Raw genomic sequence first — 17,522 nt, 5'->3', positions numbered from 1 at the left:
ATTGGGTCATCCTTTCTGAGATATTTCCTTACCTAAACAGAGAAATAGAATGACCACGGGTGGGCAAAAAAGCCATGGGAGCCAAAGCGACTTCTGACTTCCTGCCAGCTTCCCCATTGACTTTCCTTGTGGGAAGCTGGCAGGGATTGTCAGAAATCACTTTCCTCCTCCTCGGCTCACCCGTGGAATTGCCTGCCATTTTGCTGGGGGGGAGGGGGGACAAAGAGAACTGTGGGCTGCAAGGAAATCTGTACCCCTGCTCCCCATCCTGGCATGTTCCCAAGGGCCTTCTTTCCTCCAGGGAGGAAGAGGGCTCATTTGTCAACTGGCATCCCCCAGCCAGCCCTACCTTGCCAGCAGGCATCCAAGTCGCTCCCTTGTCCTTTTCTAGCTGCCCACCACCATTAAGAGATTTCAAATTTCAACCTCGGTTCCAAAGCAGCCAATTGATGCTCACCCACCGGGCCTTGCTGCCAGCTAATTGGATGCAGGGGCCAGAGGGAGGTGGGAAAGAGGGCAGGGATACATTCTTCCCATCTTCCCTTGTACCACACAACCTACAGGTTTCTGGGAAGTATAGTCGGAAGGCGTGGTGGCACTGAAGCGGCCATAACTTTGCCAAATTTCAATCCCACGGGTCCCAGATTTTGGATGCATTCTGTAAATTAGTCCATTTGAGGTTCAAAAATTGTTGCCCTATGATGCACTGTTTTGCCCAATTGAAAGTCAGCAAACAGATACAAGAGTTTTAGTAGTATATAAATATTTCATTTCCATGTTCCAATAACATCAGTAATATAGAAAATATAGAAGTTAAGTACCAAGTTATTTAACTTAAGTTATACTCTAGGCAGGGTTGTTAATTGTTTACGATTTCCTTTTTCATTCCAATCTTCATTTCTGGTACATTTTCTCTCCTTAGGAAATAACTAAATTAATTGTTTTGTGCATACAAGATGGCCAAATGAAAATGTTTCAATTAAAGATAGGTGATAGAAATTAACAACTACTGCTTCAACCACCTCCTGTGTTATTAAGATTAGCTCCCTCTTTCATCAACTCTAAAACCTTCTATGTTACTTACTGGAATAATAGTCTGGATAGCCATCAGGACATGAGGTAAAGGTATGTTTATGTATTTAATCAAGGAAAAACATCCTGCTTCTACAGGTACTTCTACTTCTAGTATACTTTCCTCACTCTTTTCTCTTCAAGTATGTGAGGAATATTTTATTTCCCAAAATAAGAATTCCTGGCACTTGCCCTGAAAAGTTGTTTAGTTTTAAATCTAGATGGAAAAAAAATGAATTTATAAAAAGATATATAGGCCCATGAAGCCCTCCTGGTTGAAAAAGAAAGACTACAGTGAAGGAAGTTGCAGGAGCAGCCAGATACTCAGCTCTTTGGGAAGAAAGAATAAAAAACCACAATAACTGAGGATATATTTTAGAACCCTCTAGTCCTTAAATGCTACGTTATTGCCACCCATGGTCTATGCACTGAGAATTTAGAATGACAATTTGCACTTGGTGTGCAGCACATGCCTGCTACCAAGAGCCTTTCCTAAATAATTAACACTTGGAGAGTGCTCAGATGTGTCCTTCTGATTCATCTGCACGTTGTAATTTCTACACAGATCACAACTTAATGAATCATCAATTGTGACAAGATCAATGAACCAAACCTAACAACAAACTAAAGTTAGTAAATTCATGCCTCAGGCAAGAGGCTGTTTTAAAAAAACTTCCATCATCTTTAGAATCTAATTAGCAAAGACAGGACTTCTCCTGCTGCTTTCTCCTCTTGAGAGATGCAGGGTGAAGGTGGAGAGGGGCAGTTGTTCAGTTTTACTGCATGCAAATCTTGACACTGCTTGTTTGATCAATAACAGTTTCTGCAGCAGTAGGACAAGCACACATTTGCAATAAGGGAAAAAGATTCCCTACTCACCAAATGAATTCCTGTCATGTAGTGGACACAATAATGGTTCAGTGGGCCCCTTGAGGAATGAAAAAAACTGTCTTTCCAAATATAGCTGGATTATTCCAGATAGGATAGAAGAAGATCAAAGAATAGTTGGATAATGACATTTTCAGACTGCAGGATGTACATTAAGTCATTCAATTGGAATATTCAAGGAATTTGCACACAGAGAGATAATCTATTTTATAACCGAGAATTCATGGAGGATGGAAGAATCCTGTCTGGATTTGACAGTAATAAATACAATACAGTCCCTTTTAACAAGACTATAGAGTTCACTTTTGCGTCTCATAAAATCAGGCCCCTCATGAAACACAGAACTAATCAGAGTTCAGCTACATGCTTAATGGAGTAGCTTAGGGCTGGGCTATGTAGTAATTATGGGTATCAATATTTGCAGAGTTAGTCCTCTGCCCTGCCATAATAAGATGCAGATTTTCTCACCCAGTGGAGTTATAACACTATAAGAATCTCCACATTTGTCTGGGAATATCATTAACATGGAGGTGGGGCAGGGCTAGAATGTGAGAATGTCCCAGCATGTACTGATAATTTCATCTTACTGTTATATTAATACCTTGAAGCAACCAAATTCTTCCTAGCTAAATGAAACTAAAATTATGGCCTGAGCATACCCCAGAAACCTCAAAATCTAAAACTAGAGAATAAAGCAAGAGATAAATTAAAGTGGAAAGAAAAATGTGTCCCTGAAGAAGCTTTTTATCCTCCTAGATTAAAAAAAAAAAAACTACTGTGAAACTTTGTGAAGGTTCTCCTTAGCTTTTCCTTACTTAATTATACTTATGTTGTGTATGTGCTTCATTGCTCCTTGTTCAGTTTTTCTTTTAATTATTGTACTGTTTTATCTTCTATTGTCAGAAACCTTGAAAATACTGAGGTTTGTGGGATATATATTTAATAATAAATATTATAATAAATACATAAACTTTGCCTCAAAAACCTGGAATTCCCCCTCCTCAAAAACTTGGCAAACGGTATCTTATTTTCTACTAGGTTTCAAGGGCAAAGGCTGAGCACACAAATGACTATTCCTGAATTTCAATATAAAGGGACTTTATATGCCTCCTTTTAAAATCTGATAGCTCTGCTTTTTGAGGTTGCAAAGATTTTCCTGGAATTTCAATAAATTTACATAGCTTAGATACTTACAGATACTCTTAGCATCAGTGATGTTTTATATTTCCTAACCTATTTTACATATTTTATAGGGGGGGGTTTTTTGCTTTTATAACCTCCCTCCCTGTAATTTTGCCCCAATCCAAAAGGCTCTGTTCCATATCTTCTTTGTAACACATATAGTGCTTCTTCCTTTTAAAGTATTGTTTAAATACATCTTGTGTAGGGGAATTATAAGCCCACACTCATTTCTCCATTTGAAACAGCTCAGTAGCTGAAATCTCTACTTATAAAGAAGTTTTAGGCTTCTATTGCTATCAGAAATGTAAACAGAACTAAGCATAATTAACCACAGGATAATTAATAAGGTACTTCTAAAACTGGTTTTTGAGAACATTTTTCTCATTGGTGAAATGACAGCTGCTGACAGCATTTACAACAACTAATTCTACCTAATTTTGAAAAAGCTAAGCAGGTTCTGGCCCGGGTAGTTCTTGGATGGAATATCACTAGAAAATCTCAAGGCTCTACATTAGACTAGGAAGTTACAGTATTCCAGAAGCAGCAATGGCCAACTGGTTTTGTATCACTGCCAATACAGTAAGTTAGATGCACGTGTGAAGTCACCAGGAGTTGAACTTGAGTTGAGGAAGGTGCTATCTTTTACACTGACATTGGCAGGGTTTGTTTAGGTATCAAATTTTGAGGAGAAAAAAGCCTCTCTTCATACACCTCTTCATTCATTGCTTAGAAAATACTGCACAGTATCTGTAGACTTGTATGTGTGAGGGCTTTGGGCATAGGGATATTTCATAAAAGCATTTTTAGTTTGGAAGGAAATGTGAATCACCAGTTCAGAACTTTTCCCTCAGACATTTCATATTTCATATACTCGTTCTATTCTTACCTAATTTATGGCTCTTCCACAATGCAGCCTTAAGCTGCTTGTCTCCCAAGCACAAACCAGCTAGAAATGAAGCTGGATTGAGAACTGTTCCCAGATTTCAATCCCTTCCTCATGATGATGGCCTGATGTTTCACTTAGTTTAAAATTTAACTTCTTATAATTTCCTTTCTGAGAATATGACTGACTATGTATGTATGTATACATATTCATTCTAAGAATGAGATGAAACACATTTGATACTTACTGTCTTACTTGCAAGATTTTTTAGAAACACATATTAACCAAAAGGAAGGAAAAGTACTAAGAAGTTGCCATCTATTTTCCTGAGGTTGCATAAGAATGGCAATCAATCAATCAATCAATCAATAAATAAATAAATAAAGGGATGTGGGATGCAGGTATATTGCTATTGTCAAGCTAGACTGCTCTTCGTTCAGAGATCTCACAATACCACTTTTCCACAAAGATTTTTTTCCTCATTCTGTAAATGAAAAGAAATGTACCCAAGTCTATAACCTATTACAGGCTATCATTTAGATAGAAAATTTATTTTTCTGCACTATTTACTTTCTATGCAATTATTATATTATTTTGTTCTTTTAAAAGAAATGTTTAATATTTTATGTCTTGGGATTCAAGGGAATATGCTCACCTGTTGTGAGACTTCCTTGATCACTGATCTCAAGCAGTTTAAAGCTGATGCTCAAACTCTAACAGCCTTAGCTGATGGGAGAAAAAAATTGTTTGCTTGAGGCTTCTAAGTCTGCCCAGTGGACATTCTCTAACATTCAGACAGACCAAACAATTGAAGCTGTCATGGTTTGGCTTATTTTTACAATTTATGAGGTTAGTTTTCTTGCTGCAAATAAAAAGATGCTAAAATTCTCCTGGCCATGTGAAACTGGATATAGATAACAGACATTTTGACCTTTTACAATAAAATGTACCGACTTATCCTTATGGTGCAGGAAATTCCCACAGGACAGAAACCACTTCAACCATTATATCAGCAAGTACTTAGTTACTTATTTATGTTTGCAAACTGTATTGATAGGCAGTCATACAGATTGGTATTTCTTCACTTGAGCCTGCTAAGTAAGAACTTGGGAGAGATTTTAGTCTGGCTGGACTAAAGTGATAAATGGATGAAGCCGCAGAAGGAAAGATTAGCATGACAAATAAAACAGTGCAGTTTTCCATGTTAAAAATTAACATAACTCAATTAAGGGGCATGAAGATCTTGCAGAGTAGAGGGAGGATCATACACTGCCACTGAGGTTTCTTAATGCAGACCTTATTTCCTGGGACAAAGGACTATTAAATTCTAGCTCTCTAACACAAGAAAGAAACTGAATTGGCAAGAAGTATCCAGAAGCATTACCAAGCAGTCATTTATATGAAAGTATAGCATGAGATTTTGTGTTTTGCCATGGAACTACCTGTCGTTTGCAATTACTGCTGCAGTATCTAATAAATTCAAAGACCAGAGTGCTGGGTTTTAAACTTTTTACACAGAGCATATGCTTAATATTGAAAAAGTACATTTAATATAAGACCTGGTCTGAACTTTGATTATACACTCTTCCTAATTATTCAAATTATGTGCACATTCACCCCTTCGTGATACATATAAATAGTATCCCTATGAAACCAGCAGTCTAATCAAATACATGAGGTAATACAATTATTCTTTGTACCTCTTTTATCTCTGACTTGCCACATGCACAAGTAAGTCCAGGCTCTATTATTAATACTTTGATTTCTGGGAGAAAGTCCAGAGTTTATTGCACTAAATGCTAGAAAAAGGGTAAAGGTTTCCCTTGACGTAAAGTCCAGTCGTGTCCGACTCTAGGGGGCGGTGCTCATCTCCGTTTCAAAGCCTTGGAGCCGGCGTTGTCATAGACACTTCCGGGTCATGTGGCCAGCATGACTCACGGAACGCTGTTACCTTCCCGCCGAAGCGGTACCAATTAATCTACTCACATTTGCATGTTTTCGAACTGCTTGGTGTGCAGAAGCTGGGACGAGCAACGGGAGCTGTCATGCGCTGCCTTCCTCTGAATAACGTTCAGACACTGGGTTGCAAAGCAGGCTCTGGTTTATTTCAGGGTAGGTACAACGTTGGTAGAAAAAAGCTGAGAGTGACAGGAGCGCGCCGGTGCGGGGTTTAAATACCCCGCGCCGGTCAGCGCCCCCTCGCTCTCGGTCACGTCACCCCCCTTTGTCCCATGTGTTGCCCTGCCATTGGTTGAGGGTTTCCAGGATCGCCCATCCTCAGGTTTTCAATCTTCTGCTGATTGCTTTCAGCTGGGCGATCCCCGTTGCATTGCCGCTGATGGCTTGGGTGGCTCCGTGATCCGTTTATCTATTGTCTGTTAGCCGTTAGTCGTTGTGGGTTGATGGCTACTTAACTTGTCCCCCGTCACCTATTTCCTTGTCATTGTCATGAGTGCCATTGCGCTGATGACTTTAGCTCAACGGCACTCATGACAGGAGCTCACCCCGCCGCGCGGTTTCGAACGGCGGGGTGAGCTCCCGTTGCTCGTCCCAGCTTCTGCACACCAAGCAGTTCGAAAACATGCAAATGTGAGTAGATTAATTGGTACCGCTTCGGCGGGAAGGTAACGGCGTTCCGTGAGTCATGCTGGCCACATGACCCGGAAGTGTCTATGACAACGCCGGCTCCAAGGCTTTGAAACGGAGATGAGCACCGCCCCCTAGAGTCGGACACGACTGGACTTTACGTCAAGGGAAACCTTTACCTTTACTAAGATATGGCTATACTTAAGTCTGTTTCCTATCCAATAAATTTTCCCTAAGGCTCCACTGAACTATCTCTCTTTGTTTAAAGACTGAGGATATTTTATCAATATTTTACTATATCGAATGTTAACATACCATTCAATAGACTTTGTGGACTAGGAAAGAGAGAACTGATTATGGTTATAGGCTCTCTCTAGTGTATTTTCTTATATTATTTAATGCTGATTTGTAATTGTAAGCTTCATGACACATTATTCTTTTCGTATTTTGTATTTTTACAAACATGTGGAAAATATTTACTTCATTATTTATTTATCAAATTTGTCACCGTCCATTTCCTCCCACCGGAGGGACTCTGGGCAGTTTACAACAAAATAATAAAAAAACAATAAATATATAATAAATTTCCAGTATGAAAGTGCACTATAAAACAATTACACATAGCTTCTCTCTCTCTCTCTCTCTCTCCTCCTTTGAGTGAAATTTTACTTTGTTACACTCTTGGTACAAATCAGTTGTTTCACAGAACTATTAACAAGAGTTCTTATAATATTTGTTACTAAACTAGAATTGTTTAAACTAGATGAAGATAATAGGGACAATTATTTTTGCTTCTACAATTCTAGAAATCCTAGACATTTATCTCTCTGCATTTGCCTGCCACTCGACAAACCAAACCAATATACCAGCAAAAAAACAATTTCAGGTGGGAGAAAAGGATTGCTTTCTCAACCAAAATGCAGTCATTAGTTTAAACAGGTCTCTATCCATGGGATCAGCTGCACTCAAATTGCATTCAATGCCTTAAGAAATCTCTCCTTAAAAAAAAAATTCAGGAGAGAAGATTAAGAAAGTCATATGCTTTGACTACACAATATTTTCTTCTACAAGAAGAATTAGTGTTAGATACATTCAACAGGGTTTATTGCATTGATACCAGCTGCTAGAGTATTGTAATCACTTCTGGTAGACACTGCAACAAACCTTTCATTTTTACAGCTTACGCCGCAGGCTGGAATCAAGAAGCAGTCAATCAATAATAATGATGTGATTTTGTTTTGGCTTGAAGAAAGGAGAGAAGGAAATGCCTGGTTGAAATTCCATCTTCCATCAATATTACAGGTAAAGTTTGAGTGAAAGCACTTTTTTCTTCTGACCTGGGTGCCAAACAGTAGTTGGATCTCTTTTGGAGGACCTCTTCTCTCAGTTCTACAAACTGAGAGGTTGCTAGAACGCGCGCGCGCGTGTGTGTGTGTGTGTGTGTAGGGTATTGTCCACCTTCCTGTTTTCCAAAAAGCAATTACTGGAAGAAATAAAGTGGTATACACCGAGATCAGTGGGAACATACCCCTACCTAAGGTACAGAACAAAGACAGTAGAATTGATGTTCCTGAATGCTGGATCCCTAACTCAAAGCCTAACCAGGACAGTTTAAGCTAGGTTTGAGTCTCTTCTTCACATTTCTTCATGCTTACAATCAATCCATAACTAATTACACCAATGAAAAGTATTTTTATTCTGTTCCTTCTATTCTGTGTGGGAGAGTTCAGTTTTTAAAATTTTGTTCATGTGATGAATGGAAAAAAGAAATCAGCTACTGTGGCCATTTTTTTGCCTCCTCCTCTTTTCATCATCTTTAGTCTTTAACTCATTCTAAGATGATAAGATCTTGCAGAACTCTTAATGGAAACATATATTGTGGTTCTTTTTCTCTCTTCCACAACCCTCAGGAATATTCTTGTGGAATTTATGTATGTATGTATGTATGTATGTATGTGTCAGAAGCACCTACCAAGGCGCTTCTGTGTTGGAAGGATTTGCCGGTGACATCACCGTTGCCTGGGGGAAGCCCGAGGGGGCTCCTTTCATGTCCCTGTTATTTTCCCACCAAAGTGGTACCTTTTTAAATTTTATTTTATTTTATTTATTTTCTATCCCGCCTTTATTATTTTTATAAGTAACTCAAGGCGGCAAACATACCTAGTGCTCCTTTCTCCTATTTTCCCCACACCAACAACACTGTGAAGTGAGTTGGGCTGAGAGAGAGTGACTGGCCCAAGGTCACCCAGCCGGCTTTCATGCCTCAGGCAGGACTAGAACCCAGAGACTCCTGGTTTCTAGACCTCTTAAGGCTGAGACGTAATTGCAAATGGTATTCTGAAAAGTCACAGATACATAGTATCCAAAGTTAATCACATTATCCTGGTTGTTGAGGAGAAACCTACAATAATATTACATTTATATTTTTATGCCTTTTCAAACATGAAAAAATCTATGCTGTAGCTATAAAGCTGGTCCACCCTCCTCTTGACGATAGAGAAATACCTCATCTCCAAATGGTCCATCACCACTGTAGCTGATTTAGGATCAAAAGGTTTACCTTGGAAGGATTAGAACATTTGTTTTCTCCATCCACAAATAACAGAAAATTCATACTAATGGCCATTAGGCATGACTGAACTGTGATCCAGCTGTATTTTTAGCCTTTGCTTGATATTCCCACATGTCTTTTTTCAAGGGCACCATTTATGCAGGGATGTGCAGAGAAAGTAGAGCATGGAACTATCACTTGTCATTACTCATTCTTCCTAGTTACAAGAAGCCACTGTTTCTTTATATCCTCTACAATGTAGCAGTATCTATCTCTTAGGAAGGTACAAATATACAACATTGGCTGAACACGTGACTTCAAAAAAACACCCTCCCCAGACCATTTATTTAATGAAAGGTCAAGTGGATCCTATCAAGTTATAAACTGATATTAATAATACAAGAAGAAAACTACCAATTGCAGCCATTAGCCTTACTGCAGAAATGCAGAGCTATTGTTGTTGACTTTATGTTGCTTGTTTGCTTATTTATTTATTTCTCAATTTGTATGCTGCCTCTATCAGGAAGTGACTCTAGGCATCTTACAGTATAGGATTAAAACATCCTTATTGTACTGTTTTCCATTGTTGTTCAGTATCTTTTTATTGTTTAAAACCTATTTGTTCAGCACCAAATAAAGGAGGGTTTTGGTTTTTTACTTACTTATAATAAATAAGTAAGCAGTCTTGACCTCCCCCTTGATCTTGAGTAATACCTCAGTAAAAAATGGTTACCTATAACAATGGAGGATAATTCCTAGCCAAAATAATGATTCAAAATTGTCATAAGTGATAATCTCCCTTTTCCTGAAATAACTGCACTGCTTTATTTTTAAGCCTATGTTGAATTTGAAGATCCACTCATATCCTGAATTCATATGTAATAACTTTTTGCCCCAAATCTATTATAAGTCAAAGACTATATCTGAAACAAAATAAAGGAACTATTATTGGGTGAAAAGTAATATCAACATTTAGAGGGCTATTACTAGGTCCTGTCCTACCTCCAGTTCAGGGTTTTCACAGAAGGGCTTCTCTGAACATTAATTCTTCAAAGATTCATTTTAAATATTTTCAGAGGTGATATTTCCTGCTTCAAAAATCTTGCAAAATGAACTTAAGTTGGTAACACTGTGTACAAAAATCTTCTTGGTGGAACCGGTCATTGTGGAAATGTTTGTTTGTTTGTTTGTTTATATTTCAAATTTCTGTCACCACCCATCTCCCCCAAAGGGAGACTTGTTACATTATCATATGCCACTGGTAACTTATTTAAACTGCGTAAAACTCAGAAACTGATATATTGTACACATTCACTGACACTATCCTTTTCAGGAGAGACTGATAACTCAAAGCCTTCTATGTTGAGAAAGTTGCTTAAATTATCTTGTCTCCTATAGAAACCACCACTGATACTGTATAAAAAGACACATCAAAATTAAGTTATGTGGCTATTGGAGCTTGGCATAAGTAAGAGAACTAAAGAATAGAGACACCAAGATCACAGATACACTACTGTGTAAATATTTAAAGCTGAAAACCTGAAAGCAAACTGTTAAGCTCCTTTGGAAGCTCCTAAGCACTGGAAAGCAGAATATGACATACCTAACAATTATTTCATGCACTGCTTTATTTTTAAGCCTATGCTGAATTTGAAGATCCACTCATATCCTGAATTCATATATAATAATTATGGCCATTATATCATAATATGTAATATAATAATAAATTGGACTGTTTTCCTGTTGAAAAGGTAAAATGAAAGCTTCAGAACCAAAGGAAATGTAAAATGAGAGCATTGTTTACAACAGCTAATTTTTTTAGGCTGACCTGATAATATGAATGATTCAACAGTTTTTGCCTAAAGATTTTAGAGATATTTTATTTTAGAGAACACATTCTCATATAGAAATGTGACACTTCTCTTCATTTTAAAATGATCTCTAATGTTCATTTATTTGCTTGTGCTAAGAGACAATGTTCAAATATAATCTACCTTTTACTTTTTTCTGAAGAAATGAAAATGAAGAACCATTTCTTGGGAGGAGCATATAGAAGAGAGTAAGATGACATGAACAACCTTCCTTGTTTTTACTGATTCTTGTGTAACTAATGAGGTGTGCATATATGGGCAAAACAAAGTTAACACTTCTTTACTGTGGAAATAGAGAAGTTGGTGTTAGATGAATTTTATAAGAACATATTGTCTCAGGCCTTGGAGATCCAGCTTTCCGTAGATATAATTTGTAACTGTCAAATGTTTATTATTTATTGTATTTCATATTGGGTAACTCCAGGAACTGGGATGAAGCCAGCAGATGGTGGTAGAAATTAAACTTATGATAAGGTTCAGTAATCAGTAAGCCTTTGAAACACAGAGATGCTCTTACCTTCTTCGTCCTTCTACAATATCCTCTCTAAATTCCAAGCTAAGCATGATAAATACATCCTATGCTCTGCTCCATTTTCAGTCTGCAATATTCTGTCTTTCTAGGCAAAGACAACTAGCAGAGTTGAGCTGACTTAAAATCTAAGCCATCTGAAGAGCCACCTTTAATATCATTAAACAATGGAACTAGCAATCATAAACACATCTGAACAAATCACTGGGGGAGCCATTGTTCAGCTAATACAAAATTGTGGAGTCAAGTCTCAAGGCAGCCTTACAAAAATAACTCAGATTGGGGGAAAAAGGGATAAAATTTTTACTCTCATTAAAACAGCTTAAAACAAAAGTAAGTTATATATTTATTGGCTCACCACTGCCTTGATGTGATACAAATTGCTTAAGGTTACTGTGGGAATAAAAACTACCCACACTGCATTGAAAACCACTGTTTGTCACTATTAATATACTTACAAGAAATTAAATTTATAAACATATAAATCCAAAAGCCTAAGAAAAAAGCAGATTAACTCTCCTTTCTTGACAGAGTTCCTTCTGGACCCTATTTTATCAGGAGATGAGCAGAGAAAGAATGCAGATTACAGCATACCGGTGGCTGCCAATCCAATCTCGCCTCTATCATACCCAGAAGAGCTGCTATGCTCTACTAAAAAGGAAGATACGGCAAGTCACTCATTTTGGTGCAGTACAGGAAATACTGCAACATTCTTCCCTTCCTACATTCAGTAAAATGCCCCTATTTAAAATGGTCTGTAATGCAAGCTGTAATTCCCAGTCCTACAACTCAATCACATATTTATTAATTTGTGACACCATGCCCTGTAACTGTCCCTGAAGCTTCCCTTATGAATGTGTGTGTACGTCAGATTATTGATTCTACTCTCTTCCTGCTTGCTTTGCTCAAACCTTTCTTCTGCTAGGCATGCGAGAGTATTTCACTGTTGCTGCAGGTCATAATTGAAAAAGACAGAAATGCTCAATATGACTCATACATTATTCAACTTATCAGCTGCCCAAGAGAAAAAGAAAAGGAGAGGCTTGCATGTCTATCTCTTCCCCTATCAACAGAAAAAATAATTTTCAATTACATTACATCTATGCAGTTCTGTTCATCAAGAGAATCTGGAGCCAGAGAGACAGAAATGCGAAAAAAGGAAAGGCCAGGGAAGCAACCGCAACAGATTTGCTTATGTTTGGATTCTTGGCTCCAGTTTGTCTCTTTATGATGTATCAAATTGAGAATGTTAGCAAATAAAACAAATGTCAAAATCCAGGGCAGAAGTCTAAATCAAATCCTATATTAGCTATCTGAAATGACACCATTGAAGCTAAAGAATACCTGATTGAATGTGAAGTTCTGCTTTAATGTAAAGTCCTATGGGGCGTTTGTAATACTTTTGTAGCTTATATTTATGATAAAACACACAAGACTTTCTTGACAATTATTTAAAGAAAAACACGTGCCAGGGCATTTCTACATTCTAGTATTGCTTAGAGAAACAAGAAAACAATTGGAGAACTATTGAGGCAATTTTTGCATCTTTGCCACTAGCATCTACCATCAGAAAGGATTTTAAAACATCAGCAAACCTAATAGGATAGGACAGGATAGTCAAGTTTTTCACAGTAATCCTGTAAGAAGTCGTCCCAAGCCATTTGTTCTTCAACTGATAAAATGGACTTGAAATACCATTTTCTTGAACTTCAATCTCATTTTCTAATCTCAGTGCAACTGCTTAAATTTATAAGGGTTCCAGTGACAATTTGAGGAATAAAAATATCCTATGCTATCATTTTATTCATATAAAACATTCCTCAGTCATGAACTTATTCACTTGGGAAATAATAATATGGGACCGACCAAAATCCTACATCAAAGAGAAAATGTTCATGGATTTGCTCTTGAAGAGCCCAAATAGCATTCAAGAACCTGCCATGCAGCCCCAGTCAGAGCTCATTTTTCAGGACAGAGTTTATCTTTTTCAAGTTCCCGAAAATGTATTTATTTGAACTTTTGTTCTTATATGCAAATAACAAAATATATTAAAGAACCACGGCTAGTACAAGGGCTATAAACTGTTTGGAACCACCTGTTCTATTCATGAGCTCTAAATGTAGGTTCCTACTAATTCTGCTGCAAACACATGAAATACTGCAGACTGATTGTTCATTCCCAACAGTATATGCATCAACATAAATGTTCCATTTGAAGAATACTTTTTAAAAAGCATCCATTTTCCTTAATTCATATATTCCAACCTAAGTCTGTACTACTAAAAATTTACACAAGCCAAGATACCTTCTGAACCCTTTGTTTGAAAACAGTTTTGTTTTATTTGAGATCAGCAGAGCAAATAAAAATAGATTCAGAGAAAACAGTATATTCCAATATCTTCAGTCTATTTATGAAGCTAATGGACAGTTACATACTACTAAACAATTAGGAGACCTGCAGAAACAAAAGGGGAAAGTATTTCCATTATTTTATTTTCCCTCTCTATTCCCCATCCACGTTGTCTTATCCAATCTTGCCCAGAAACCCAGGCCCAAAGTTGTAGCACACCCAAATGTTTATTCCAGTATCCATTATGTTTCTCTGCACTATACTGCTTTTATGGAATGTGCATCCCCTCCATACCTTTGATATGCATCTTATTTGCCTTATAGTCCTTTAAAGTGTGAGGGGCTATTTAGCTCTCAGTGTTTAAAGAAGAGGAAGAGAAACCCTTCTCTGTCCACTTTAAGCTTTCTAGAATTTGACTGGGTCCATATGCCATCCATGGGCATTATCAAAGCATAAAGCAGTGACAAGAGTGGCACATACACACAATCACTGATACACAACCAGCCACCTACCCAGCCAAAAGCTGGTCAGCCTCCACCCCTCTCTTTTTCTTCTTATGCTTCCAAACTGGCATCTTTCGTTTCTGATATATACTGTACTTCAGAGGAAAAAAGACACCAGAGGCATCTTGGTAGAATAGTCAAATATAACTGGTCACACTATGTCCTGATCTGCATGCATCACTATCTCTCTACCTAAAGAGATAAAAATAGGAAGGTGGGCAGGTATCTACATGGCTCTGTACTATACTGTAGTATAAATGTAAAACAAGCTGAACAGTATTTTTAAGATGAACAAAGCGCCATAAAAAACAAAAGAAAAATAGACAGAAATTTCTGGTCTCACACATGGGCATGACACAGCCCATTTTACAGTATTAAACTCTGCTCTCACCAGAGTTAAGCAAGGCTGTTACCAAGCAGTAAATTGCCCACCTTTGTTATCATTTGAAGTATTTAAGTGCAACGCAGCAATTAAGCAAGTTCTACCTACCTTCTAACACTGTAAGTTTGGCACTAGTGTTTATTTCACCAACACTGCTGGTAGCCATGCATTCATAAATTGCTTCATCCCGAAGGACACGTAGTGGTTGAATGCGCAGAACTGATCCAGATCCATCATCAAATTCAATGACCTTTTTCAAGAGAGGGAAATGTTATTACCAATTCATTACTAGAATTGAGCCATAGAAGACTACTGCCTCTGGACATGTTAATATTCTACATTTTTCAATGATAATTGCGAAAGTAAGAAGTGCTGGGGAAATCATATATTCCCTCTACACACAGCTCCTTCACTGTCCTGTGCAAATCTTCCCAAGTGATTAACCCTGATTAAAACTTACATCAACAGACATAAACAGAGCTCATTGCTCTTCTTTAGCATATCTAGGCAGCATAATGAAAATGTATTTATTTATTTTCTATCCCACCTTTATTATTTTTATAAATAACTCAAGGTGGCAAACATACCTAATACTCCTCCCTTCTCCTATATTCCCCACAACAACAACCCTGTGAGGTGAGTTGGGCTGAGAGAGTGTGACTGGCCCAAGGTTACCCAGCTGACTTTCATGCCTAGGGCGGGACTAGAACTCTCAGTCTCCTGGTTTCTAGCCCGTTGCCTTAACCACTAAACCAAACTGACACAAATAAATTAAAAATAATGAAAAAAATACAAATATCAATACTAAACCATTTGACATTGAGTAAATGAAATGGTTTAAATTAACAGGATAACAATATAAACAACATATATACTATGAAATCAAAGAAAAGAGCTTAAAAATGCCTGGAAATTTATTATAGAAACAGAACAACTCAAGGAATTGTTTGAAAATCTTCTTCCATGCTTCTTTCTCAAAACAATCCATTGGTGCAAACTGGATATATATTTATCCTTCCAATGATGTACCATAACTCTGACTACCTCCATGCTCAAAAGGTCCATAATGCTTGATGTAAACAGATGCCCATAATGCTTGATGAAAATTCTTACATTCAGTGATATCCAGCATTTGGAAACAAGACTTTAAACCTTTGTTTCTCATCTTGACTAATAATCAATCTTTCTTACCGATTAACTGTAGTTAATACCCAAAGGAACTTAGTGTCCTATTATGCAACTCAGTATTAATTCAGAATTTTATTTTTATTTGATGAAAGCTAGATGGTTTTCCTTTCTTTGGTCACCTTGTACCTTTCCAACTGAGGAAAGCTGAAGTGAGAACAGCTGAATCAGAGCCAAGATTGTAGACCTAAAGCACCTACAATCATGAGCAGTGCTGACTTTGGCCAGCTAGCATGTTTGTTTGTTGTTCTGGCATGATGAAGGGGGAAAGTGCCTTTTTCAAAATCCTCCTTGACTAACCCAGTAGGCTAGATTAGGTCCATAAGCTAGAGATTCCCAGGTACAGGCCCTCTAAAATATCAGGTAAAACAAGTAAACTGAAACCAAATGGTATAGTTTCAGTACTACTGGGGGAGAATATACATCCTCAGGAAACACAGTTCTAGCTTCAGATGGTATAAAATCCTATTCTTATAGTATAGAATCTTGCAGATGTATGGATAGATTTGGTATTATCCAAGTCATACCAAAAGCAGAAGTACCATATTAGCTGTAAATAAAATTCAAAATGTGGCAGGCAGGCAGGGGTGGTTGCAACTGATGTTGTACTCAGTATTTATTAGTACAGGCATACCTGGCTTTATTGCACTTTGCTTTATTGTGCTTCACAGATACTGCATTTGTTTTACAAATTGAAGGCTTGTGGCAACCCTGTGTCAAGCAATTCTATTGGTGCGATTTTTCCAACAGATCACCATTTTTTTTAGCAATAAAGTATTTTTTAATTAAGGTATGTACATTGATTTTTTTTAAAACATAATGCTATTGCACACTTAATAGACTACAGTATAGTGTAAAAATAACTTTTATATGCACTGGGAAACCAAAAAATTTGTGTGACTCATTTTATTGTGATACTTGCTTTATTGAGATATTTGCTTTATTGTGGTGGTCTGGAACCAAACCCACAGTATCTCTGAGGTATGCCTGTATTTAAAGACTTAAGATGGAATGTGCTCATAGATTTCCAGTTGTACCTAAAGTCCTCCAAATATAACAGGGGTAAAGTTTGTCATACTATTGAACTTGGAAGTACAATTAAATTAACATTTTTAATCTCATTTTGTATAAATCATGAATTATAATCACTAAGATTTGGCTACTGTAACAAACCACTGTTTGCTCAAATTAAGGTTGCAAGGTTGTTTTCTTTTGTCACTCTTGTGATATATAATTATTTTTTACCAGATCCTAAGAATCACCATAGGCATGTCATTGCCCCAGGTCAACATTGCAGCCCTTTTTTAAAAAAAAAAGTACATTCCATGGAGAATACATGATTAGATTTAGAAGCTTAGTCCGGCAGGAAGGGCACGTTATGGACCCCACTGGCTAAAGAATTCCGACTGGTGTGGTTGAGGAAAGCCTTTTCTGCCATTGCCCCCACTCTGTAGAACATCTTGCCCTGTGAGGTGAGGTTGGCGTCATGGGGGGCTTAGATTCAGAGTCAGAAGACTAAGAAGAGCAGCCAGCTCCTGAAGT

At 37.5% G+C, this 17,522-nt stretch overlaps 1 protein-coding gene across 3 annotated transcripts in view; it reads right to left on the bottom strand.

Moving 5' to 3' along the window:
- PTPRF (protein tyrosine phosphatase receptor type F) overlaps positions 1 to 17,522 on the bottom strand; it is a 567,382-nt gene that overhangs the window by 254,326 nt on the left and 295,534 nt on the right. For all 3 annotated transcript variants that reach the window (XM_063297776.1, XM_063297775.1, XM_063297777.1), the window contains exon 5: positions 14,904 to 15,045. In XM_063297776.1, coding sequence (XP_063153846.1) covers positions 14,904 to 15,045 — 142 coding nt within the window. The remainder of the gene's footprint in view (positions 1 to 14,903; positions 15,046 to 17,522) is intronic.

The sequence above is a fragment of the Candoia aspera genome, chromosome 3, assembly GCF_035149785.1.
Source record: "Candoia aspera isolate rCanAsp1 chromosome 3, rCanAsp1.hap2, whole genome shotgun sequence".
In the NCBI taxonomy this organism is placed as follows: Eukaryota; Metazoa; Chordata; class Lepidosauria; order Squamata; family Boidae; genus Candoia; species Candoia aspera.
This window is presented reverse-complemented; position numbering and strand designations above follow the sequence as displayed.